Source organism: Gavia stellata, chromosome 14 (genome assembly GCF_030936135.1).
Source record: "Gavia stellata isolate bGavSte3 chromosome 14, bGavSte3.hap2, whole genome shotgun sequence".
Classification (NCBI taxonomy): domain Eukaryota; kingdom Metazoa; phylum Chordata; class Aves; order Gaviiformes; family Gaviidae; genus Gavia; species Gavia stellata.
Window position 1 is genome coordinate 2,950,835 of NC_082607.1, and position 24,280 is coordinate 2,975,114.

Genomic DNA, 24,280 nt, shown 5'->3' on the forward strand with positions numbered 1-24,280 from the left:
CTTTTTAAGTTTGTTTTTTTTTTAATCGAAGGCAGTACAGAGTTCCCTGGGATTTGCTTTAAAGGCAACAGCAGCGCTAACGCAAGTTTAAAGTGCTTCAGCTTTGTTTCAACTCCACCTGATTTTTAAAATTTGTTTTATCTCATTCTATATGGCCTTACTGAAAACTTTTTTCCCCTTGTGCTGTTTACTCTCTCCACCCAATTTATGCAGATTATTCCTTAAGGCTTTTCAGGTTTCTCACCCTCCCCCATCTAAAGTTCTTTTATCTTCCTGCAAACTACAATACATGCATAATTCAAAGGATTCTGAGTTCCTAAAGGGAATACTTTAATGTTTACTTGGTAGGCTTCAGAGTTTAAATTGGTTCCACTGTTTATTTGCAAGTTCCCTAACTGTGTATATTTATCAAAATATGTGATAGTGGATCACTGATATGAGGGGTAATACTGAGAAACACATCCTAGACATCTTATCACTTCTTGAACAGATGTGGGCATACAGTATCATTCGCTAGTAGAACTTACAAGCTTTATCAAAAGCTTTTAGCCCAGAACTTTAACTAAAATCTACAGTTTCTTTATACTAACCCATGTCTGTCATCTCTCCTGCTGTTAGGGGTACAGAAGTGCAACAGTAAAGTCTGCACTAGTAAGCTGTAGCCACATGTGCCAAAATTTGCATTATTTCAACAGTTCAATTTTATAAGACATTATCATGATTTCAATAGCTGAAATCTGGGTTTGCTCATCTGAAAACTGTTAAAAGTTAGAATGAAATAACTTTAAAATGGAGTAAAAAGACATTTTGCAGAACTAGAATCATTTGACAATCTTGTCCAGTTACCAATTATAATTTTTGTTGATCTTCAGAACATGGTAATCCTTGCAATTTTCTTCTTTTAAAAATTACTATTTCTCAAAAGGTTAGAAGCACTTGAGTCTTCTTAACAGATGAATATAAAATAGGGGTATCAAAACTTTGCCTCCTTAAAATAGTCCCAGGTGGTCCAGTAAAAAAAAGTACCAGTTGCATTCAAATACAGTCCATTATTGACTGCTACCAGGCACTCATATTTTCTTGGCTATCGTTCCATACATTCAAGCACAGCATTAGAGAAGCTGTTTCCATCCATTAGGCGACACCTCCCGCAGGAGCTCCCCTGCCGAGCGGGCAGGCGGTGCGGAGCACCCGCGGGCACACCACGCACGCTGCCCGGAGCAGCTCTCCGCCGGTCCCGCACGCCAAGCACCTATTAGCAGCCGCGCACACAAGATGCACTCCCGGACAGCACACTGCCGTCTATTTTAATCTGAAAGGAATCCAGTTGGCACATTTCAAGGTTGCTGGAGGATGAGTAGCCAAGTGCAGTAAGTGGACTTCAGCTCAAGAGCAAGAACAAAGCTAAATCCCTGGTGCCCGCTCACCCTTAGCAGATGCCGGTTTTCCCTGTACGCCTGACCTGAGCTCCTCCTACCTACAAGCCATTTTCAAAGAACAAAAATATAGTTATCTCCTGAATCGCTGCAGCAGTATCTCCTTTTACACAGACTGTAACTTCTGAAAGCGATGGGAAGAGCTCTTGCTCTGCAGTCAGGGAGCGGCAGCCAAGCGCTAAGGAAAGGGAAGGCAGAAAGGAGCGTGAAGCAATACTCAAACTACACGGAGAAACAAGTCACTCTGGCCTATCCTGCTTTCCTGAACGCTCAGGGCAACTTCACCTTCTAAAGTATACTGAGCATTTTTTAAACATAAGTAAGTAACATTCGCTGTTGGTTCTGGAGACTTCACGCTGCCAACACTGCTGCAACAATCCACCACTCGCACAGCCTCCTGCGATCTGCATTTATCAGGAAAATAAAAGAGAAAATTTCTTCACATTTAATATGCAGAGCTTAAAGAAAGCCCCCAGAACATGCCGTGGAAATTCCCCCTCCCCAGCGGAGGGGTGAAATGAGAGAAGCAAAAGGCAATCTGCCCAATATTGCTGCAAACGTAAGGGAGTAACCCCGGTTAGCGTTGCCTTCTCTCACCTAGTTTGTTGCAACGGCCAAATCATAACAAAACCCCCAAAAAGTACAGCTGATGCTGGAGTAAGTTCAGATTTCTGCTTGCCACATGATTTTCCAGTTATCTAAGAAAACGCTTCTTCTACTGAAAGAATACAGGGCAACACCACTCGCTAATAGAAAAGCTTTATATCTGCGATATGCAAACGGACCCCACGTTAGACAACAGACACACAATAACTGACTATAGAGTTACCAAAGGGACGGTACTGCGGGAAGGGTGCAGAGGCTGCTCAGCTTTTACTTACTAAATACAAGGATTTTAAACGGAGAAAGCAGTGTTTAGCAAAAACCACCTGGCCTTCAAAAATCCGCTTAAAAAAAAGCAGTGTCGTATCTTTTCCATTTGAGGTGGATGTATGTTAATTCTGATGATCTACTACAAATGTTATAATAACATTCTTATTAGATAAATCACTATTCAATGGTTTTCACCTTACAAGTGCTCTATAATTTTGCTACAAGACCAGGGTTGCAGAGTCAGTGTCAACAGCTGAGATCAAAGTAGATGTTTCCAAGTTGCAGGAACTCTCCTGTAGCTGCATTCCCAAAGAAGTCTTTTGCAGCCACTTACTGTGGAAGTGGAGGGGAAAAAAAAGAGAATTTAAAGTTTTTGTTCTACCTCCTTGTGAAAAATAATCCCTAGTGTTTCAGTTGGCAATATATATTTTGGGGGTTTTGTTGCTTGTTGCAGTTACTGCCACACCAGGTACGTGATCCTTTCACTCGTTCCTGATGAGCTCGTGCAGCTGTACACGAACCACACTGATACCGACTGCAGGTCAGAGAAGGAAATGGAGAACAAGTTTTTTCAGTCAACTGATACGAAAGAAAAAACAAAAAACCCACAACACACCCCACGTGAAAGAGTCCAGAAAGCAGGAACAAGACCGAGGGGAAAACCAAGTGCATGTAAAGAGAAGGTGCATGAGAAGTCAAGCCCCTCTCAGGGCTGCGGAGAGCAGCCTTACTGAGACGCCTGGCTCAACCCACCCTACCACACACAGCGTGTTCTCCAATGCGTACTTCTCATCCCGGTTAAACTTTTCTACTTTGGAGCCTGTATCTCATTTTTGCCATTTTTTTCCCCACCAAGATCAGCAGTGAGTGACCTACTGAACACAGCCAAGCTGGCAGGAACCGAGCCCCCGAAAAGCTGAAAGCGCTGTCTGCAGAAAGGTACGTTTCGACAGCGTAAGCAATGACTGTAATACAGCTGGTCAGGCTCTGCAGCAATGAAAGACAGAATCTATCAGGTTACTGGACTTGAAATTTTACCAGTGCCCCAAAAGAAAGCTTCTCGACATTTAAGGGCTCTGATTCACAAAGCAGTTGCTAGGAGGGGAGCAGGTCACCGGGTATTAAGTGAACCGCAGGAGCTGTCTGCCTGCACGCTCAGGCGCAGTGAACGTGAGCTGCTTTGCCGCATCTCAGAGAGGGCACAGGAAGATTGTTCGCTTACACTGCTCTCACTTGCTGACTGCCATGGTGGGATCCGTCTCAACCTTTACACTCACTAGGCGTAAGTAACACTTCAGCTTGTCCAAAATTTAGATCCAGACTAACTACCTTTGTATAACTGACCATACCACGTGCCTGTTCATCAATTTCTTCGAGAAATCACAAACTACATTCAATTACAGGATCATCCCCTTGACAAAGATTATACGCAAGTTTGACTCCTGCATTATAAGCTGCTCAAAATTACATGATGCTTTTACAAAAGCCAGTGTCTTTTGTGAGAAAATAAAGGGTAGAATTTCTACATTGAACATGTAACTACACTTCCATCAATTTAGTTAATAACTTTCTCCTCCTTAGTATCATCAAAGGAACTGAGGAAACAAGAAAAAAACCCACAGTCCTACAAATATCATACCCATAATAGATGGTTACGCATCAGTTAGCACAGGGAAAAAATATCAAAAGATAATACTGAAAAGCTTCACATTTAGGACAATACTTTCCAGAGCTGGAGACAAGCCAGTAATTCAGTTCGTATTTTTACTTCATTATAACAACTATTATGAACACAATTCTCATTTCCTCTCTTCAGATCCACTGCTTGCTGATTCGAGGCTCGGCTTCATCCTCAGCAGTATTAACTGTTTGCTGAATTCTTTACATTTACCAGTTCTGTTGTCCATAGTTCGAAAAGCAGAGAGAAGCTTCTTCCAGCAGAAAATAGACTATCACCTCCCAATGAAAAGCAATCCTTGTGAGCAAATTGAATCAGCAGTTCTGCCGAGCGCAGGGTTAAACCCTGCTTATCCCCTGACCTCTCCAGTGTAATAACAACATTCTTATAGGAGATGACCCAGTTTATTATAGACATTCCTGGCACTTTGCCGAGCCCCTCATAATACCCACTGTGCATGCAATATGTGTGGTGCAAATCTAGTGTCTATAATTGGTATGAATAATTGCATTGCAGCGGAGTGTCCTTATCCTGCCTTTTATTAGAGCCTGCTTTTGTAGATCAGTTTTTATGCACCAGTTGAAAATGTTTCAGGCCACATGCACAAAAGCTATACACAACCTTCAGATTATTAAAAAAAGACATGTTAAAAAATGAAAACTAGAGCTTTAATATAAATGTAATAACTATTGCATTTATGCTGCAGCTGAGCACTGTACGTTGTTAAGAAAAACTTATCTTTATTTAAATTGCACTGAAATCATATGAAATCCACAGTTCAGTTCTGATGCTCTGTGATGAAATGTTCCAAGGTAACAGTTATTTCTAGTAAACAAACTCTCGCAACAGATTTTGGTCACTACCACTCAGATACTCTATCATGGAGAAACAGCAAGAAGTCTCACAGAGTAATACTTCTTTTTTGCACATTTTGAAGGTTATTTGAAGTTTAGTAAAAAACAGAATAGGACAAACAGTAACACTCCCCTCCAGTACTCTCTAGCAACCCCAGTATCTTAGAAATTGGACACACTTGTTTAAGTTTCTCTAAATAAACATGTCCAATCTCCTTTTGAGCCTATCTTCATTTAAGGCTAGCTTCGTTTGATAGCCACTCTTATACTGCAACAAATGAGTCTGTATCTGCTTCTCCCCACTCTTCCTATTTTTTAGGATCTCCATCGCGATCCTCCCCTCCCTCCCAGTCATCTCTTTTCGAGTCTGAAGAGATACAGCCCATTTGGTTGTTCACTATACGGCTGTTCCGTGCCTTTGATCACTGTTACTGCTTCTCTGTTATATTTTGGGAGGAATGGGAAGATCAGAAGTGCACAGAGCATTCAGGGTATGAACAAATCCTAGATTCTTCTAGACGAGCATAGTGTTATTTTGCTTTGTTCCCCATTCCTAATGATGCTGGCATGCAGCTCTCTGAACTTCTGATGCTGCTTAATGTCTAACTGATTTTTTCAGAGGATTATCAATTCATATCTCAAGATCTTATTTGTACATAATAATAGTTATTTCTGAATCAATCATTCTACATATGTTCCCCCTTTCCCATCTGCACCATTTAATATTATTCTTACTCTTCAGTTTATTATTTCTCGATTTCACTGCCCAATACATGCGAGTTCTCAATCCTTAGCAAACTTCGTATCTTCTTGTCCAATGATTAATACAGTTTACTTCTTTATAGAAAGGATAGGTCAGTCTTCAGTCGTACACGACTCAGGAGTACACAGTTTGCTTTATTGTTACTTTATTTCACTCCAGAATTCTGAAGGCCTGTATTTTCCCTTAACACTACCAGAATATTTAACCTCAAGAAAGCTATGTCAGATTACACGTTCCTTCAGTTTGAGGTTTTAAGTTCAGGTTTCACAAACTGTCACAAAGCCGTCCCCCAGTTCCCTGACACCCAGTCTCCTGCTACAGAACCAATCCTGCTGCTTTGGCGAGACACTGATGCGCACACACAGCGTAGCTGCCTGTGCAGGAGCAGTGCAGCCAGAAGCGTCTTTGAAAGAACCATACCTTCTGCAGACAGGTATGCTGCACGCACTTCCACCCAGTAAAGCCCCAAAGACTCCCAGGCCATACACGATTCTCCCCAGGGAAAAAAAAATAAAAGGCAGCTGATAGCTGTAACTACCAGAGCGATTCAGAGAGCTGGTATCTGCCTTTCGCCAAGTCTTGACAGTTCCCTTCTGATCACAGGAGCAGGTAAGTACCCATCACAGGATACCTCCAATCTTCTTAGGATGAAGAAATGTACCTGAAGGCCCCTCGCAAAGCAAACTGTTAGGAGAGTTGCTACTGCCAGCTTCATTCATAGAGCAGATGATACAGCAGCAAGCTGCACAGCCTCCAAGCAAAAAGGTGTTTGGAAATGGACTGCAAGCCAAACAGCACCTGAAGGCACCCTTAAACTACTACTGCTACCATACTATTAGTGCACAAACTGCTAGATTTCTGGAAGAGAGACTTTTTGCATCTTTTCCCACCGGTTGGGTAAGCCTGAAGTTTGCTCTGATGGAAGGAGGACTGACAAATATTTCATAGTACCACAGCTGGAAAGAGCTGCAACTGCTTCAACACTCAGCCAAGATTACATATATTCTGTTAACATGTGTTTCAAAACCAAACACAGCTAAGAAGAAAAAAGAGAGAAAAAAAGAAAGATCAGTGCAATAGAATAGTCTAGCCAAAAATTCCACTCTGAACTCCAGTCATCTCACTCCACAATTTCTAAAACCAACCTCCAATCTACACAAACTGACAAAGTCACCCTTCTTCTTGAGATTTTGAACTAGTTTGTTAAATAGTGACTGTTCAGCCTCAAAGTAAACTGATTTGTAGACAGTAATTACCATGACTCTTACTTATCTATTAATGTCTTCCTCATATTTGACTAGAAAGTCTGCTTTTCCAATTCCTGGCCAGACATGACATCATTTCCAGGCTGCAGGATCGCAGCATACAACAAGCCTAGGCGATTTGTGAAACTGTGGTGCAGCATGCCATATAATAAAAAGTCGTATTTTGTCTGAAACAATGATAAGACCTGGCTTTCCCTTGCATTAACTGAAGGATTGGTGTTGGCAGCAGTGAAGAGGTGCTGTTCACAGCAAGAAGGTCACGACATGCTATGTACATTATTATCATCTAAGGTAAACATTAACAAAGAGAAATACCCTGAGATATGCGGTGAAGTATTTCACAGAAGGAGAAAAAACATTAACCTGTTATCCAAATTACATGGAAGAAAAGGTATGAACAAGGACAGCATTCACAATGCAGTCCTGGGGAGATCTTCAGGATGCTTGTCAGTCTCTCCTGCTGAAGACTCTGTTACTCAGACATGCTCTAACCAACTTGACTAAAATATACACCTTTCATCCCTCTGCCCTTCTAGGAGAGGAGAGGAATGTGAACAGGGAAAGGGAACTTCACAAGTTAATACTGGTATGGATTTAAAACAAAAGGCACAATTGAAGTGCATGTTGACTTCAGGTAGTTTTAAGCCCTATGAGTGCTCTTTTTACTTTAAAAGCCGCTCTAAGCACCTTTTTCTCCAGCCCAGTGGGCTTACTGTGGCAGCAGATAGTTTCCGCAAGATTTTTAGACTACAGCTCAACGAGGTGTTTTCTTTAGTAGTTACACTGCTGTATCTCCCCCACCTAGTCTCCTCCACACAATCCAGCTGTCTTCCCCACGCCCACAGATGTGCCAGCACAACTGGTGGCAGGTCTCACGCTGACCTGGGCTTACACCAGCTCCTTTACCTGATCCAAAGTGCGTCTACTGTACTCTTTCTGTGACAGGCAGGACTCTGAGGGGAACACTTTAATGCCACCATCTCCAGAATTTTATTGAAATATGCAATGTTGAAAGAGCAATTTAAAAATTGGAATTTAGCACAGGAACCCTCCACTTACTTCAGGTATTTTCCCCCCAAATATGTGTGCCAGACTGAGATGGCCAGAGACCCTGAGCTGAAACTCTACACAGGTTCAGCCAACCTACCTACGGACAGAAGTTTCACCACAGCACAAAACACTGTTCAAGTACAGAGTGAAGTACCCTATTCAAGAAGGTATCAAAGCCCTTGCTACAATGCAGTGTTGCTCCAGGTGGGGGAAAATACAAGACCAGCTCCCCTCTGAGTTTCTCCACGGAGGGCAGCGTTTCCTTGAAACCTCGCATGAACTAGCCCAGACGTTAACATGAAAGACAACTTAAGTTTCATTTAAAATCCCATCCAAAATACACAGGCTGCGTACCCTGTGATTTACTATGTCTGCTTCTGAATGGTGATGGGCAGAAATAATTCTAAGATCTTAATTTGTTATCTTAATGACTTTGTGTTTCAGACTTAATATTAAGACCACTAGAACCATTTCTAATTAGAAATTAAAAAAAAAAAGCAGCAAAACCAAACCCCCACTCTCCTCAAAAAATAAAACTTTACAACTAAGCCAGGCACAGCTTACCTGGAGTCAACACCTATGTGACAAATGTTTTCCATAGTTAGCATAGCAAGTCATATCTACCATAAACACTAACCATTCTGCTAAGACATGAGATGACACATAACTTAAGCACAGTTAGTACACTCAAGACTTAAACGCAAGGACAAAAGTGAAGATACTTTCCCCCTTTTAGTTCTCTTTAACCAGTATCTTCATCGCTATTTTTGAACACTTGTTATCCTTCCACCACCCTGTCAAAACCCCAAACCCAATGCATTCGTAAAGGCCAATGCATTGCACACACACCATGACAGAATACAGAACTCCGTAATTTCCAAAGACATTCTCATGAATAACTGAGAGGGTGATATTTCTAGACTAATATTCATTAGCAGTCAGGATTACGTCATTTTACAGCATAGCTGAGCAGACTAGAAAGAGTTTCTGCAGATCTGCACAGTTTTTATTTCTCTCTTGATGCAGTTGAAGGACAGGGCAAGGAAAACAAAACATCAAGGCAAAAGATTAAAAATTCAGAGCATCTAAAAGACGATCTTCTCCATTTGAAACAAAATACAGATTAGCCTTTTTACTGTTTGAATGGCAGTAATTGCCATAATCGCAGTTCTACAAATCTCCCCATTCTATTTCTGTTCTCTCACGCTCTTTCTTCAAAAGCATTTCACATTTGAAACTGAAGTTTCCTACGAAGTAGGAGCTTTTTCTCTCTTTTTGTTGTCTTACACCTGTGTGTATACAGCAGTTTTAGAGTGCCAACTCCTAAACTTGTCTCTTTAAGGTGGCTAATTATGCATTCACGTTGGAGAAAGTGCATCCACAAATTTGGAAACAGATGTTGTCAAACTGGACTGTATTAACCAACGGGGTTTATGCATTTTATTGATTAAAGACAGGAGTAAAGGTCTAAGGACAAAGAAATCCCTAATAATAATCCGTAATAAACAGGCACTTCCACATCGTTGAAGGTTTTAAACTTACGACAGAAATTTCTTCTACAGCTTGTGTTGGATATCTAGCATGACCACCACGCCTCAACAACCTATCCAGTGCTGGAAAGAAGGGGACAGCATCATGCCCCACTCTCTTCACTGCTCCCAGCCACCTACTTTGAGCTGGCTCTGGCACTCATCTGATCCCTACAGTCAACTCACTACAGACAGCAGAAAGACAAACTCAGCAGAAGAATATGTATCTGACAGGTCAGACGCTTGACCTGGATGACCTTGCAATTAGATACCAGCACCAGTGCTGTGGATGGAGTGGCAGCGCACCGGTAGGGAGAGGGGGGAAAACCTCCCCCTTCCAACAGCAATGTGCTGTGAAATCAGCTCAAAGCGACACTGTACTCTACGACACTCCCCAGCTGCTTGATATTTTAAAAGGTCATTAAGCGATTGAGGGAAGGGGCCTTCCAGGGAAGGGCTACACTTAAAAAAGCCTACTCAAGAAAACTAGGACATAGGGAAAAATACATGATATAGAATGAGCAGCTACAGGATTTGTATAGAAGTACTGGTTCCTCTGGGAGATGGTCTTATAAAGTGCTCTCTATATAAACAGAAATAAGTGATACTACCAAAGTCTGCAGAAATTACAAGTGTGCTCCAGTTGAGACCTAGCAAAAGTTTGAGAGAAAACACAACTAATATGTTGCAGTTGAGAGAGCTGGGGTTGTTTAGCCTGGAGAAGAGGCTCAGGGGAGACTTTATTGCTCTCTATGACTACCTGAAAGGGGGTTGCAGAGCGGTGTGTGCTGGTCTCCTCTCCCACGTGAGAAGTGATAGGACAAGAGGAAATGGCCTCAAGTTGCACCAGGGGAAGTTTATATTGGATATTAGGAAAAACTTCTTCACTGAAAGGGTTGCAGACACTGGAACAGGCTGCCCAGGGAGGTGGTGGAATCCCCATTCCTGGAAGTATTTAAAAGATGTGTGGATGAGGCGTTTGGGGACATGGTTTAGGGGTGGACTTAGCAGGGTTAGGTTAATGGTTGGACTTGATGATCTTAAAGGTCTTTTCCAACCTAAACAATTCTATGATGGTCCTTAGACTCCTAATTATCCAGGAAACACTTCCAAACTCACACCTTTTGAAGACTAAACAGAAGAATAGAAAATAATAAAGAGAAAAAAGTACTGGGTACAGCAAGGAGGAGAAGGCAAGGAAAGGTTCTTCCATTACCTAGACATCATTGCCAAAGCAGCACACATGACACTGACAGCTTGATGGTTTGGGAGGTTTGATGGGATAAGTTTGGTTATTGTGATAGCCATCTCCCTAGTTATTGCTTCTCATAGAGCTGGACTAATATGTAACAGCCTCTTGAAAGCTTAGTTGTACCATCCAATCTGCAGGTTTAGAGTGTATTTTCATGCTACGCAAGCAGAATTGACGTGCTCTTCAAACAGAAGCTAGCAGACTTCTCTTGAACTGAAATGCTGAACAGTAATCGAACAAAATAGTTGGATAGAGGTATTTTCCAGACAAGAGCTGTTTCATACCTTGCATTATGCTTTGGAGTCATTAGCGAATTGAGGACACCAACCTGGCTGATTCAGCCTAATGTAAAGTGACATATATGTGGATAAAATTAGATCTGAGAAATTTACTACAGATAGCATGGACTAATTCTGTGCATGTGCACAGAGTAACTGTAAAGGGAGTTACCCTCTTAAGCATTTGGTTGTCTCTCAATTAAGAACCATTTCACTTTCATGATAAAAAAGCTCTAAACTCTTAGTCCTTATCAAATCAGATAATAGCACAATCCATACACTTGACTCAGGATTATGACCTTGACCTGCTTTTAAAGATATACATCAACTTTATGGTAACTGAAGCATTGTATCGGCAGATAATGTTTGTATTAGTCAAAGTATAAAGGGAGAAAAAGACAAAACAAAACCCCATATCACGTAAATAGATCTGTCATTTTCAAAAATACATTTAGGTAAACTTTTCATTCTTTCACTTGACACATTAGATACTTAAATGGAAATATACTTACTGCTCTTTTTCTGGAACAACCTGTAATCCAAGGCACAGTAAGGTTTCCTGAAATCTGTAGAGGGGAAGGGGGAAACAGAAAAGAAAACAGCAGCTTAGGTTGCTATGATAGCTAATACCGAGCAGCTTTCACAAGACTTCACTATTGTGCATTTAATTCTGATAAGAATGTACGTAAAGCAGGTTAAGATTTAAAAGCAAAACAAAGTCACACTTAACCTTACTGTTGTAAGACCAAAGCCAGAACTTTAACAACTGTTTCTTTGGGTGAGGGTAAGATAACACAATGGCAACTTGGGTGTTTCTGTACTTTTGCTGTCTCAGAACTTGTATTTCAGAACACAAGTTTTCACTTTCAGTCTGCCACAAAACTGGTAAGATTAAGCAGACTGGCATTAGACGAGGGCCAAATGTCTGACAGAACTGTCGTCACATATTTTTCAATTACATCAGTTAAACTTTCAGAAAAAAATACTATCACATTAGTAACTGAGCTATTCAATGTCAGATGTTAAGGATTTTGTATTAGCAGAAAAACTAGGGACATCAGGCTGGAGAAGGAAGGGGAAGAGGTGTGAAGGCAAAGGGTAGCTGCTTTAATTCCCATTGCTTCTCCATCATTCCCAGAGGTCAGACTTTATTAAATAATAAACTTAGACTGTTTTTCCTGGCTATCTGAAATGTGTCATAACCTGGAATATTTGAGGCTTATTTAGGATTCCGTGTTCATCTTCTGCTGCAGACAAGCAATGCTTGAGAGACTAAACATAGCTCTTGAGAGATTAATCAATCTCAAAGTCATTACACACACTATGTATGTGAGAAAGAAAAATCTATGCGCTTCTGCTGACTGTATCAAACTATGCTAATAGCTTTTGTATTTGGGAAGTGCTCTACTAATGAATCTTGCAGCATGAGCATAACCAAATATAGAATACCTGATACAGTCTGTCTAGTGTACAAGCACTTAAGATACTTTTATTCTACAAGCTTTTAGCTGGAAGCGCTTGGAGGTTACCTAAGGTCAGACACTTTCTCATTACAGCACAAGGCGAGTTGAGGGGGACTAGAAATGAACACCCTCTGCTCCCAAGGGCACGTCTACATCAGTTTTTGTGTCTAAAATATTAATCTTAGTTGCGCACACACACATATTGTAGAAATTCTGTATAAACAAGTTACGACTATTACAATTCTCTATCCCACACAACAGCATCACACCACAGAATCCGCTGTAAATGTGTCCTCAGTATCCACCCGGATGGCTTCTCTTCACAAATTTAAAGTGGGACTACAGAAAAAAGTGCTTTTCCATGTGAATAAAGCAATCAGTCTGGCAGAGCATTAACGGTTACTTGGAAGACAAACGCACACAAGTTCTTACAGGTATGATGCCAAATACAATCACGTTTATCTCGCCATAACCACCTGAAAGACAACATGCATGGTAGTATTCCAAACTGGTTCTATAAAAAAAAAAAAAAAAAGCACGAGGGTTGGGGTTTTTTGTTTGGGTTTATTTTTTTTGAGCGAGATGGATAGTTATCCTGCATCCACAGGTGTAACTCCAGTCCTAGTCCAACTGGGACAGCAACCCTGAGTTGCAAAAATGACAACCTGAAATGCTTGTCTCAGAAAAGATAGTATGTCTCAGAAACGGCAGCTCTGGCAGATGCTAGAGAAAGGCCAAAGGTACTGCGACACTCGTGTATTACCAATGCTGGATCTTAATTAAAGTGGTTGTACTGTATGAGGTCCCTACATCACCTTTTCCCAATTCACCTGTAGATTTACTGTCCTCAGTTCAGTGCAGCGGAACAAACCAAGAGCCCCAACCCAGTCCCGGTTGCTGCGTGTCCCAGCATTATTTGAGGGCGTACGAAGTGTTTTTGCGGCCCGCTCACTGCTTCTGTCCTCCCCAGAGCCCCACAGGATCTCCCCGCTCGTGCAGCTGGAAGTATTTCATCCCAGAAATAAAGTGGAGGAACTCCTGTGACAAAGGTAACTCTGCTTCTGTTACAACAATGAGCGGCAGGAAAGACTTTGTTCAAGTCTCTTTAGAGAAGACCATGCTGTCTGCCCTAGCAAAAAGCTGTGCTGCCCAAAGTTAGCAGGGAAGACCTCCTCTTGTCTTCAAGTCTCTAGGGAAGCAAACAAATCACTTTGACACATTAAAAATACCCCACAAAATACCAGTAGAGTCCCATTTCCTTAAATAAAGCAAACTTGCAGCTCATTCATATAAAGCAGCATCCTTAAAAGTGAATCTTAAAACTAAATAAATATATATTATATCTTATTCTGACGTACTGACCGCAAGGCTTAGGATTTTCCCTTGAAGAAGACAGGGCTAAATTAGATAACTGTGCTTCAGTGTGTATAACAGAGTAATTAAAAATACACATATTTTCCAACAGTATTTTTGTCCCTTAGGGTTGGGGGGAGGAAACCAAGACTCAATCACGATTCAGCCTTGAGGACCAGCAAGAATAGCCTCCCCACTTCAATACGCTTAAAGCCAAACTAAGAAAAGTAAGCAGGTTGAACAATTTGTTTACTGAAACTGCTCAGGCATTAAAATTGATAATTTTATTAAATTTACTCTTAAGTTACACTAACATGAATTTGATTAATTGAACCGGTAAGGAAGCTATAACTAATTGCTAATTAGATACCCCACCAATGTACGACAGTAATTACTTCATGAAAACACAAATCACACAGCCCTGACTTTGAAGAAGCATCTCCTTGGATGTTTAACTACTCCAATAATCATGTAGCTCAGGTTTAATCTATTTTTAAATTTAGGATGATTTCCCTAAGTTTAAGGCTTTTCATGCCTATGCTGATGGATAAATTAGCTAAACACAGGTAATGAAATTAACAGGAACTGACTACATACAAAAGTGTCATCCTGTATAAGTCTTAAAGAACTCAGCACCTGTTACAAAATTTTTGTCTCTGGAATTTTAACACGTAAAAATTATTAAGCTATAATGGGAGTGTCTACGTGAAATAGCAGTCATACTGGACTTAAGGGCAGGACTTGGAGGAGGGGTTTAAAGTAGTGCAGACCTGACGATTTCGACAAAATACGTTATTAGCCTAGCAGGGTACGCTATTTGTTACACATGACTTTGAAGGCAGTACGTGAAATTTTCTTGTCAACGTGATAAATGAGTGTTGGAAGTGTCACTGTCATACACTAACACCTCTTAAGATACAGAACTATTGTTCTGGAACATGCTAAAAACTCTCAGCAAGGAACGCAGTGATCTGGAGAAACCAGCACCGTTGTTTCTTCATCTTGCATCTGCCCAGGCTGTAGGACACTGTTCCTCTGCAGCTTCCACAGAGCCATGACACTACATGCATTGACCCCACGGCTTTTGCCTTCCCTTCTATATTCTCTAATACTGAAGAGTGTCATCTCAGAGGTTGGCAGCATGAATGCTTACAGCACTAATTAAATTAGCAACCTGCCCAGTTTTTCCAATGTTTAAAATTGTGGAAGGGTAAGGGATACCATGGGAAACAGGAGCTCCCTCAATCCAAGGTGCATTCCCAAAACGACAGAACAGGGTCTCAGAGACAGGCATGGAAGTCAAACAGGGTACAAATTAATTCCTCACTTATCAAAAAAATAGGTACGTTATTATAACAAGGGGAAAAAAAAACCCCAAACCAAAGTTACAGCGATCTCCTTGTTCTGGTTCGTATCACACCACGGGGACAGATAAAATGTCACCTACCATGAACCATTCTAGCTGTTTAAAAAGACTCTGTCCTCAAAAAAATCCCAAATCAAAGTTTCATTAAAAAATTTAAAAAAGTAGTAAGAAATACATCTGATGGTTTTTCAAGAGTGAAATAAAGTACCAAGAGCACACAGCTGGAGGTATCAATAATGTATTCCACTTCATGAAACTTAAGAAAAAAATTCCTTAACTCTGTCATATGTGCTTTTGCAGCTTTACTAGCCCTTTGTTGAACAGATGTGCACATTTACAGCTTTTCTTCTCCTGTGAAACTGGGCTGTCAAAAGTAAACAGCATTTAATGAATTTTATAACTCAAGTAAGAATAGTAACAGCAAATACTGACGGACTATCTGAGAGAAGGGAGAAAGGGAAAGAACAGCTTGCCTAAAGAGCTCAGCTCAGAAAAGGCCATAAATAAGAATCGCAGATGTACCATCTACTAGACAGAATCTACTTCAGAGTATATATGCTCCTCAAACCTCAGGTTTACCAAGCAAAGCAATAATTGTGGTGAAAAGTGGCACTTACTTGGACTCAAAAGCTTTCTTTCAAATCCTCACATGAGATAGGAACAAAAAAAAAAACAACCCCAAAATGCTTCACAAAGTATTGTTCCCTATACTAGTGAGCAATGCACAAGAAAAGATGGTATGTTGTTTAGATGGTTCATTTTCAGGATAAATTAAAAAGGTAGTAACAGGCAAATGCACAAAGGTAACCCAAGCAGTATCACATCCTGTCAGTCTTAAGACTTTTATCTCAGTGTCTCTAGACTATGCCATGCCAGATGGCATAAAAATCCATAAAAAAATTAAATATCTGGATGTTTCCTGCACAATTATCACTCGTCTAGTTATAAGAAAAAAAAAAAAGTAAGTGTGGCAGTGTTGTAGCTTCTTCTGAACATCTTTCAGTTCTTCAACTAGCTGCATTTAATTTTCCCTTCTCAGTACCACTGAAGGGACACTCTTACAGGATGAGGAAATAATGGGATTGAATGTAAAACCAATACTTGAATTAGATGCTGCAGGAGAGGAAGAATATTTGCTCACTTAGTGTCGCTCACCATCTTAACTAGCTTGCAGGAGATCTTAATCCCTAACAGAAAATGGGTCCAAGAGATTGGTGACTGCACAGGGGGTACAGGCAGTGCTGATGGGAGAGCTAATCCATGCTGACATTAACAAGGGCAAGCAACTGTACTGCACACAAATGACGGCATGATCCCATGTTCTGCCCTGCGCCACATGCGAAGTACGTCTACAGAGGAACAACCAAGGGTATCGCTGTGACGTGCTGGTGAGCCACGTCAGGACAACACAGACTTGAGCCTGCATCAGTAGTTGTAGGGTAGGTATGATCCTCTTGTAACCAGAGTTTATCTGCTGAATCTATGAAGCCCACACTGATCGTTAATGTACAGCTACCCACTGCAGCCACGGGCTGAGCTGCACAGATAAGAGGGCTACTATACTATAGTCCTACCTGCTCTTTTGTTTAAGAAAGAATTACCTCTACTGAAAGATGTAAATGGAGCACAGCCTGCAGAAGGGTGAACCCGTTGCTTGCTAGCTACCAACTTTGAAAGAAAACAGTACTTATCTACAACCTTGTCTTCAAGGTTTGAAGACGGAGACAAATTGACAGATTACCTGGTAATTATTTTGGTTTTGTGACAGCCTCAGTTGACTTGAAGATGTAAAATGAGGAGAAAAGGTACTTCTTGATGGATTAGCACTGTTATATAATGTACTGGTTGTTGTATGTAATGAGGTCCGTGCAGGCAAGTGGTAGTCTCTGTTATGATACAGAATATTGTCAGGCACGTCCCTGGAATTCACCATCTGTGAACTACAGCTCACATTTCTTCCTGGCCCAGACAAGGCTGCACTTTGGTTCTCTACTCGAACAGAACTGCTGCTCTCACAGTATCTTGAGTAGCTTTGTATTTGTGCTCCCATGGATGCTAGTTCTTCTTCTCTAGCGTATTCGTCATCCACGTCCCCAGTTTCCATCGCGATGGACAGACAGCTGCCTTCTACCGAGCAATGCTTCTGCGTTGCACTCCCTCCCACAATTCTCTGAGGTTGATCCGTAACCGCCAGAGAAAACACTTCACGGATTTCCAGGTTTTGTGTGCTACAAGAAGGGCCCCTGGTATTAGCCCTTTGTCCAGGGGGCACATGCGATACGAGAGCTGCATGTTCCGGTTTTTGCAACCTTTGACATCCCACGGGTTCAGCTTTACAGGGTCTGTGGCATATCATCGGTTTCTGAGGTAACACCAACTCTGCGGTCTGGACCGATGACCCACCATAGCTTTTTTTAGTGTGACTATATATGGAGTTTGCAGAATTCAGTACGCTTGTTTGCCTAGATAAAATAATAGTCTTTTCCCCTACTAATAGGGAAGCATTTTTACAATGTGGTACTTGTCGTCCTATAGGGATGTGCTGCTGCTGAAACTCTGTATCACTTTTTCCCGGTAGTCGTGGAATAGAGGTTTTATGTATTTCTGCCATTGAAGCATTTGTCTGTTTGGTGGATCCTTGCCTACCGGATGAACTAGCAGGACTGTATATACCAGTAACTATTACATCGTTATTAGAAGAGGTCCAAGAAGACTGCTGACTTTGGGATCGAGCAATATTTACCACATTTCTAACTGCTGCTTCTGGAGGTACTGAGGGAGTAGTAGGGACAGTCCCTGGGGGGGTGCCTCCAGATTCTACAGCACTCTTGCTGCTCATCTTCCTTCGTTTATTGCCAACCCACGTCTGCAAACAACAATGACAACAAACACAAAACAAAGCATTAAATAATCAGAAAAATTAGGCAGTTCCATTTTTAAGCAGATCTGATGAAATATTAAGTGTTCAAGTTGAGAACTAAGTTTACAAATATGTAAATCACTTACTGATTATGCAGAGTCTGAACAATACAGCGTGAAAATCCATGCCTCTCGTGCTTGGGATTCATACAGTAATACACATGAGAACCCCAGTCTCAATTCCAAAGCCCCAGTTTCTGAAAAATCCTGAGACTGTATTATGCCTCCTTTCCTGAAGTTACCCTTAAGATTTACTTCATTGACACCACTGTGACTAATTCCCCCAAACTTAAGTTTTTAACATTTAGCACCTTGGGATGCAGAACCATCACTGAGGTATGCAGCTCAACTTTTGTAACCAAATAACTGAGAGATATGACCTTCAAAACTGCCTTGAACAGAAACTACCAGTTCTTGAATCTAGATGAGAGGAAGAAAGAGAAGAGCTCTTTCTGCTAGACAATTACAAAACAATTTGGTCAAGTATTTAGTCCTATGGACTAATTCCTCCTCTGCCAGCTGCACAAATCAAGATCTGATGTCAAAACCTGCTTTTGAAAGACACTGATAGACAAGATTAGGACTACTGGGATTAGATTCCAACAGAAGTTTGCTATTGTGGACATTTCCAAAAGCAACAGTGACAGTATACGGTTTTGTGTAAAAGATACTAGAGGAAAAAATACTTGAAAAATGCAGGTACTATGGCAGTTGTGCACAAGTTAAAATGTACTGCTGTATAAAAAACACTCAGGAAAGCCTGTCCTGCAAGTAACACATTAAGATATCGCTAAAAGAACTGAAGGGGAAACATTAACTAGAGTATTTCAAGATAAAGAGAGTTAATCTGGTGGAAGCATCAGCTCTAACACTGGAAGCATAAGCACCACCTAACTACTCCGGGCAACTTTCACCATCAGAGAGACAAGACTTGCTCAACTCCTTCACCACAGTATGTCTGTACTGAATGTGAGAGCATAAGCAAGCAGGATACAAGTCCCAAAGAACGAAAAATAAGCTTTTGCATCAGCTTATGCTGGTTTTGAAAAGGCTCAGCTCTGCACAGAGATACGGTGAAACAGTTTTCTGCACAACTCTGGATATCATCTGCTGCACACTAAAACCAAACCAAAGCAAGATCTCAACGTTCAGCAACCCAAACCAGTTGATTTAATCAATACAATCCCTCAACCCACAGCAAGCAAAGTGCACTGAGTACCTATCTTGGGTTTCTGTCTCATCACATGAAAGAAGGAAAGTTTTCTTCACATACCAATACCTGTTAAGGAAGTAAACAGATTTCTCTACAGGAAAATACACATCCCTGCCACACAGAAGTATGCTGAAGTCTCCATTCCATTCTACTCATTTTTGTTGTCAAATTTTATAAAATGCCTACTTTGAGGCATGATTTATTGCATACAATAGACTCTGTTACTAGTGATAAATTTTTTCTTCTCAAAAGCAAGTTTAAATACACAAATTATAGCCACAGGTCTCAAGTTACTTTACTGCATAGAACAAATCTAGAAGATCAAATTTATTTTTTCGTAATTTCTGCTCAGTCAGTAAACTTTCAAGATAGAAATTGTAATTAGAGACACCACAAATTTGGGCCAGGAAAAGAGATTTCACCCCCAACTTTTCCAGCTGTATAATACTAAAATCTGAAGTTTTTCTCGTGGTTTTCCTGAAAAGAAATGCATTCAAAGAAATGCAAATAACTTACTAGCACTACTATTCACTTGGGATTCAAGTACAGTTTCATGAAACAGCACAAGTCAGATTTGCCACTGCTGAAAGAGTTCCGTTCTCCTGACCACATCCCCAGCTTCTTACTCCCACCATTTATCCAAAAGCACCCACCTGAATGATCAGTGAGTGCAACTCCCCCAAAAGCATAAAACTGAATTGGCAAAAAAAAAGAACAAGTTTTGGTAAGGTTAGCAAATTTAACTGGGTTACTCTGAAACGGAATAAATGCGAGAGATGATCAGCACAAGAAGACAGAGGAGAAAGAATCACACAGCTGGGAGAAAGGAAAGAGTACAAAACCTCCTATTTTTAGCACTGTGAGACATTAGCACTGAGAAACGTTACAGGAAACTATACTCTTAGGCTGAAAGGGAAGCTCCACATTGTTACTAGCTTGATGATCATGGTATTAATTTAGGATGTGACAGAGGAGTCATTAAGTACTAAATATCCTAAGAAAAGGGGCACGAATATTTGTTTCAATCAAGTTCCCCAATCGGTAAGTTTGGGGAGCACTTTCACTAACACTGGCAGCATTACTGAAATTCTTAACTTTCATTTAGGATGAGAAGAAGCTCCCAGAAGAGATGACAAATCAAAAATCCAGATGCTAAGCAATTTACCTGGAATTTAAGAGACCATAATTTTACACTCCCGGTTTGAATCAGGCACAGCTGGAACTTCAGACTGTCCCACAATCCAGATACACACCACAGAGGGCCTGTCAGTGGTGCTGGGCCGTTAGTTTTGACCAGAAGGTCGATCCTAAATCTGGAAATAAATTGCCCTCAGGAAATCTTTCAAGAAGTGCAAAAGAATAACGAAGCTGTAACTCTCGTGATATCTGCTGTTGTACTATGGGGAGAACCCCACACCACCCCCCTGATCACTGCTCCCAGTGCTCAGTGATACTGTGAAAATCAGACTTGGAGAACTTTTGCACTTTATCGAGTCATGTTGCTCACATTTCATGTAAAGACAAAAAGCAACCAGCAGAAGTATGCCAATATTAATGAACGAAGCCAGGCCATTCAAACCTGACGTAGCTAGACTACATCTCTCTCATCTTTGAAGAGGGCTAGGGTTTTTCTCCCCGGAGTAACTCTACCACATTTCCTAATTTTGAAAGGGAGAACGTATTTTTATGTATTGCAGTAACAAAATCTGTAGAGGTTTACAACAAATCATAAATAGGACTTCTCTTTTTTCCAATCCAGCTCAAGATTGGAAAGACTGGATGTAGTTCTATGGGACAAGGCTATAGAATTCTTGATATATTCATAGAGTTATGACATTTGAATTGTAACAGTTACATTTAGGGAAACCATGTCCCTAATATAGTCCTATCTGCAAGTGCCAGCTGCAACCCAAGTACCATTCTGCTAGACATTGTGCAAAGAAGTACTAATCTCTGTCCAAGAGTTTTATAGGGGAAAAAAAAGAAAAAATAGAAAAGGGAGGGATTAGGAGAGGCAGAAAGGAAGGGTGCGACAAAGAGAAAGGTAAGATCATGCAAAAATATGACAAATGCAGGACAAATGCTGGGCCTGTTTCCACTGCATTTCACAAGTGGGAAGAAAGTTTAAGTATTGTAAATAGGGGCTCAGTAAGGGAAGAAAACTAAAGGAAAAAGGCCATGATACATTATTGCAGTAAGGGAAACAGAGAGGGAAAGGGAAATATGAAGGTGGAGAGTAAATGAGGACTACAAGTAGAGGAGAGACTGGCTGCCTCCTCTAGGTCCTTCAACCAGAATAAAAATAGAAAAACAGGCCCTGACTGCATCATCAGCAACCAGATTCCTGTTACAACTGTTTGTCTGTTCCAGGGAGTCTGAATTTCTGGCTGACTTTCAGAACTTCCCACCACCCAGAGCTGAGAAAGTATGTTTTAGTATTTCCAGAGTATTTTGAGGAAGGGGAATCCAGGTAAGAAATAGGGAGCAGGAGTGGTATATTGACAATAATAACCCCCAGTACACCACGTAAAAAACTAGACTGGTCTTACTTCCTCCTCTTCAGTGTCCAGTGCTGCAGCAACTCCTGGTAGCTCCACTACCGTTGTTATTTTTTCAGCTAATGCCTCATGATTTCTATTTCTGCTCTGAGACAACAGCCATTTTGTTGTCTAGGGCTTCACAAAGGGATTATTATTTCCCTTCGCATGGAATTCATAGACTTTGGAAGAGCTCCTGTTAGCACTAGTGACATTCCTCTTTTGTAAGAAAAGAATGTACTCACTGTAAATAACCATGAGGGACCACAATATTTATGATTGTGACATGGAATACAAATGTGAAAGAGTGTGTCAAAAGAAATACTTCCACAATTATTGCCCCAAATACATTAGGTTATATAAATTTGTTTAACTTAAGAATAGTTTCCTAATAACATGACCTTTCTTTGATACAATACATTGCACAACGTTTCTAGAGAGCAAACTAATTTGCAATTTAAGGAAAAAAAAAAAACCAACAACCAAACCCCAAACCAAAACACCATCAACAAAAGACAAACAACAACTGAAAAAAACCCAAACCAAACAAACAAAAGTCACTCCTTGTGCAATCCAGGCCCCTGCTAAATACAGCAATTATGTGAATACATTTCAGCAAAAGCAAACTATAAACAGGCTCACTGGATAAAAATGAACACGTCACACACGCATACTGAAGTCTGATTTAAGACAATATGAATTTAGAGACTCCAGTTCTCTACAGATATTTCATGTAAAGAAATGAATGCGTATCACTTTAACATACAAATTTGGAAGGCCTCAGTACTTACCCTGACTACACTGAAGTCCAGTTTAGTTTCTTGTGCACACTGTAATATGAGCTGAAAGCAATTTTTACTTTGATTTGTCATTCCATTTTCATAATAACGCTGTAATATCCTTTGTTGTTCTACAGTAAATACAGAACGCAGATTCATCTAAAAATAAAAGAAGATACTCTGAAAGTTGGAATAAAAACTGTAATACTTGCAGAATGCACAGGCTCTCATTTATGCTTCTTGTGATAACACTAAGTGTTGACATGTTTTCTTTACAGAGTCCTTTACCAACACTTTTACTTACTTTCCAAAAAAAAAAACCTGTTACAGTCAGCATCAGTGATTCCCTTGTGACACACTCAAGTTGAACAGGTGAACTACACGTTTGGAACAACACTGATAGCCTTTCATAAATAAATATTACATTGTGTTGCTAAGTCCAAGAGCCTCTAGTTTCAAAGAAAAGGTTTCTCCCTTAAAAATAAAATAAAGGCATTAAGCAAAACAGAGTAACAGCAGCAGCTCCAACAGTATTGGCAAGTCTGTTTCCCCTCCCCTACCAAAAAAAGAGACAAAATCTGAGATAGAATAAAGGTGACTGCTTGGCACAAGTGAAGTTGCCACCCTCTCCAACTTCAGCAAATCCTACGCTCCCCAATGGCTGGTCACGCTATTCCTTCTGCTGTGTCAGCACTGGCATTTCCCAGCTGCAAAGTCCCAAAGTCAAGGACCAGAACTGAAGACCAACTCGGCAGAAAAAACCAAAGAGAAGGGCTTTAGGCGGTTCTGGTCCAGCCCCCTGCAATGCTAATGCTCTAATCACGGAGGGACCACCCAAATCACAGCCTGCGTTTAGAAAGGTTCAAGCTACTGTGAAACTGTACCCTGAGACGATAAATCAGGCTTTTTAAGAAGACCCAAGGGTTGTTTTACACGGATATACGCCAGTGCTGGTTACAGGACCTCAGGATGCATTCCTGCCCCTTTGCTTTGTCCGAAGCGGTGTGGAGTTTTTCAGCACGCTCCACCAGAATGAAGAGACCCATGCTCCTCCCAGGCCAACAGCAGCTCTTCAGGTCTTGTTTGCAGCCTGCCGAGCCAGCCCAGCACTGGGTCCCCCCAGGAGAGAGCTTCGCTGTGTGGGGACAGGCAGCCGCTCCCTCTGTGAGCTGCCCTCAGGCCCACGCGCTCCTGACGGTGTGGCCTCCACGGCGAGTGGCATCGCCCCACGGCCGCCTGCAAGACAGACCCTTCACCACATCCCTGCCAGGGCCATACCCCGGCCAGGCCCAGCGCAGGGCCATGGCAGAGGCAGGAGGTGGCCAGGGACGAGGCAGCCTCTTCAGCGGCAGTGCGATGGACACGTTAAACCAGACACAGCTTTGTTACGCACAAAAATTCATGCCCTAGCTTGGAAAAGGCAAACAGCTGAGCATTACCAAGTACCGAACAGACTCCCTAACGGCAAACTGCAGTTATACGCTCTTGTTACATGGTCTATAAGGCACAGAGTAGAATCCTCTGGTGATAGGTAAGAAAAGAAGAGCCCCATCATCACTGGATTTCCAGAACGGGGCATTTATTTTGTCCCAAACAGGAGGCCGCCAGCTGAGACACCACAAGCACTGCCCAGGAACAACCTGCATCCGACTTCGGGTCTCGGAAAGCAAAA

At 41.3% G+C, this 24,280-nt stretch overlaps 1 protein-coding gene across 1 annotated transcript in view; it reads right to left on the reverse strand.

Moving 5' to 3' along the window:
• The window catches only part of HDX (highly divergent homeobox), a 39,604-nt gene extending 16,837 nt beyond the window's left edge, over window positions 1–22,767 (reverse strand). The window contains exons 1-3 of the mRNA XM_009815148.2: window positions 22,621–22,767; window positions 16,902–18,026; window positions 11,491–11,544 (exon numbers count right to left, since the gene is read on the reverse strand). Coding sequence (XP_009813450.1) covers window positions 11,491–11,544; window positions 16,902–18,026; window positions 22,621–22,767 — 1,326 coding nt within the window. The remainder of the gene's footprint in view (window positions 1–11,490; window positions 11,545–16,901; window positions 18,027–22,620) is intronic.
• Window positions 22,768–24,280: the final 1,513 nt, after the last annotated feature.